Source organism: Trachymyrmex septentrionalis, unplaced genomic scaffold (assembly GCF_001594115.1).
Source record: "Trachymyrmex septentrionalis isolate Tsep2-gDNA-1 unplaced genomic scaffold, Tsep1.0 scaffold9, whole genome shotgun sequence".
Lineage (NCBI taxonomy): Eukaryota > Metazoa > Arthropoda > Insecta > Hymenoptera > Formicidae > Trachymyrmex > Trachymyrmex septentrionalis.
In genome coordinates, this window is record NW_017306091.1 from 77,196 (window position 1) to 80,622 (window position 3,427).

General features: G+C 28.2%; 2 protein-coding genes across 2 annotated transcripts in view; one reads left to right on the forward strand and one right to left on the reverse strand.

Moving 5' to 3' along the window:
* The window catches only part of LOC108755984 (mesoderm induction early response protein 1), a 10,828-nt gene that overhangs the window by 4,843 nt on the left and 2,558 nt on the right, over window positions 1-3,427 (reverse strand). The window lies entirely within an intron of this gene.
* LOC108755985 lies at window positions 1,113-3,102 on the forward strand. Its single transcript, XM_018499498.1, has 6 exons — window positions 1,113-1,234; window positions 1,515-1,616; window positions 2,007-2,217; window positions 2,292-2,421; window positions 2,518-2,849; window positions 2,978-3,102. The coding sequence occupies exons 3-6, from the start codon at window positions 2,017-2,019 to the stop codon at window positions 3,077-3,079; spliced, it is 765 nt and encodes a 254-aa protein (XP_018355000.1). The 5' UTR covers window positions 1,113-1,234; window positions 1,515-1,616; window positions 2,007-2,016; the 3' UTR covers window positions 3,080-3,102.

Here is a 3,427-nt window from a genome sequence, read left to right on the forward strand (position 1 = left end):
TTTAATTATTAGGATTGCATTGAAAGCTGCTAGTTTCTGAATCTTTCCCATGGCTCGTGAACGTCGTGAAATGGTTGATTCATCGACTTCGAGCCTATTCTTGGAGTATGTAAGCAGAGTTTTTTTTCAATAGAGTTTGCAGTTGTTCATCTTCGAACTTTTAGAATTGACTTGGCCGTTCTTTGTCGTGAATGTCACAATCACTTTTGTCATCACTTTTGAATCGTCGAAACTCTCTACATCATTTTCCGATGGAGCAGATTCACCATAAGTTTCCGCAAGCTATAATCGAGAGTTTCAGCTGCAATTATTTTCAAATCAAAGTAGTGTAGAAGTATACGTCGGAAAAACAATTTATCGCGTTTCATTTTAATTCGGTAATAGAAATCAAGCACATGTAAACAAAGGATAGCGTTTGTTGACTGAATTTTAGTGAGAAATGTTCACACTTTCAAAATGACATAAGTAACAGATGTCTCTGAGCACAGAAAACGCAACTAGAGCCATTTAAATGTAAACAGCGGCTAATTTAATCGGGGTTTATGTTTTATCAAATAATACCTGAATAATTAGATAAAATTAAAGAAATTGTAACTTATTAAGTAATTATATCTGTATTATTTTATTTAACATCATTGAATTACTAATTTTTCAATTATTATTGAATACATGAGAAAAAAGAAAAATATATATATATAATTATATGTATATAATTAGAAATTAGAATTTTATTTTAGACTGCCAATTAAATTAATCGGAACTTCATCGAAATTTGAAATTATTCTCAGATACCTTTTTTTTATTTGTATTGTATAGATTTATTAACAGTAATAACTAATAGTAATGTTAATCAAAACAATATTGTTTTAATGTTTTATTTATGAGATATACATCGATGACTATCGTAATCGCTCATATTATATTGTTATAACCACTTAAGTTATGTTATGATAATTGTTGATACTTTTACAACATATATGTATATTGATGCGTTCCAAAACTCATTCTAGAAAGATACTCTTTGACTTTCACTCCACCCACTCCACCTGTCTTTTCATTACGTTCATTTGGCACCTTCCACTCTATCTAACACATTTTAGCCATGACCGTAATTGCGTTACAAGCGACTCAAGCGATTGAAACAGCGTTTCGAATATTTGACAAGGCGTGTCCGTTACACGAGAAATTAGTACGAAACGTTTTACATATGCTCTAAAGCATGCGAACGCAATAAGTGAGTGCATTCATACAAATACGCGCGTGTAAATAACTAGTGTTCTTAATATTGTAGCACAAAAATTGTAAATTTGATAAAAATTACACTATGAATCATAATATATTTGCTATTAAATTTATATTATTATTATCAATGTATGTTTTTTTGCATTTACTGTTATGATTTAATTATTGGTAATAAATTTATGCAAAGAATTGAGCATCTTTGGCAAAAAACAAAATGCTATTTACAGCGTTATTATGCTATTTATTACTAGTCTGTTTCTGTGATTTTTCAGTTACAAAAGAGGAAACAATACATAAATATATATATCGTTAATCGCATTACGTATCATAAGGAATTTTCATAACTGATTACCTATTTAACATCTCTATAAATCGTAAGTATAAATAAACTATAGTAAATGGAGTATAGTAGAACTCCATTTCTTATCGTACTCTACATTTATGTCTATTTCTACCAATATAAGTATTAACTTTAATCTTGGTTTAATTTACATTTTATTCTTTTCTAATTCTTAGAACTAGTAATTCTAAACTAGAAAGAGATAAAAAGCAAGTTAAAGATTAAATTAACATTCATATAATACTGCATTGGTAGAAACAGATATTATACGAATAAATAACACTTCTGTTACTATTAGTTGATATTTACTGAATATTATCGGAACTAATAAATAGTGATAGAAGAGAGAACTATACTTACCTCTGTTATCCAAACCATTTGGTTATTGGAATTATCTGCTAACATGTTTGATTTTGTTTGCAAGTGAGATCAAGATGCATTATGGAAAGAAGTCTCCCAGCATGGGAACACCATCTGTGTATTCCCATGTAACCACTACTCGCAGCAGTGCAAATCTCAGATCGTCAAGATCTGCTCGCAGTGTAAAGATTCCGTGGTATCAAAAACCAATAGTGACGCATGCTTACATACTCGACATTCAAAGAGGTGCTATGTTTACCGCTGTATTTTCATTGGTATGCATTTAACAAAAACAGTATTTGCTTTTTTGTAATTATATTTAAGTAATATAGAATAAATATACTTACAGTGCCTAGCCTTTTTCACGATATGTACAGCTATTTTTGATATCTACTGTCTGTCACAAGCTGCGCCTGGTTCTACACACTATGGATATTATATTATTTCATATGAATTTGTTTATGTGGGCAATCAACATAGTAAGGCCATTTTTTATTAAAAAAAAAATTTTGAAAATATAAACTTCAAAAATTGATCAAGACATAGAATATTATATCATTTGTTTCTTTTTCCAGTTCGCAATGCTCTTATCGTGTCTGCATTGTTCTCGATGTTGGGTGGAATAGTTATCTTTGTGACTTCTTTTATATTGATCAGAGCTCTGCGAAAAGAACATGAAAAGAAAATGGTACCATGGTTGTATAGTTTTGCCATTTTCACAATTTTCCGATTCTTTGCTTTTATATTCTTCAGTATTGTAAACGACATGATATTTGCCTATAATATCATGATGTGTCTTCTATGGATAATATTTCTCTGCATTTCTGCATATGGTTGGCTTATAGTTTATTCTTTATATCTTGAATTATGTGATCTAACAAGATTAGAAGATCTGGCTCATCTGCGGGTATGATATATTATTAAATTAATTATATCGTAATCATATATATATATATATATATATATAACGTATATTACAAAAATCGTATGGTTATGAACAGTAAGATTTAAATTTAAAACATGTTATTATTTCAGATTGGTACAATGCAGTCTCTAAATGCATCAACGACACATTCTATTGCTGGTTCTCGACCTACAACGCCTCATAGTGCAGTGTCAACTATGCCTGTTAATTAAATAATAATATATACATAATAAAATACACAACTATATACAATAGATAAAAAAGGTATTTGTATGTTTTTTGAGATAATATTTTATAAAAAAGAGGAATATTGTCGTTTCTCTTTTTTTTTACAAAGGAAACAAATTCTTTTTATATATATATAATTTTCTATCTTAAATTTATTTTGATAAAATCGTTTTGCAATATTTCTCTTTTTTATATAAAATTATTTAAAAAATGGTTTTTTACATATACTTTTTTTATCAACCGAATGTTTAATACATATATATACTTTTTTCGTTTGATATATATATATATATATATATATATATATATATATTTATATATAAGATAAAGTG

What these genes read in the sequence shown, in the direction of transcription:
- LOC108755985 (XM_018499498.1), top strand. Translation starts at nt 2,017, where the DNA reads ATGCATTATGGAAAGAAGTCTCCCAGCATGGGAACACCATCTGTGTAT. An exon ending in TTACCGCTGTATTTTCATTG is followed by an intron (nt 2,218 to 2,291) that starts GTATGCATTTAA and finishes ATATACTTACAG; the next exon opens with TGCCTAGCCTTTTTCACGAT. An exon ending in AAGATCTGGCTCATCTGCGG is followed by an intron (nt 2,850 to 2,977) that starts GTATGATATATT and finishes TTATTATTTCAG; the next exon opens with ATTGGTACAATGCAGTCTCT.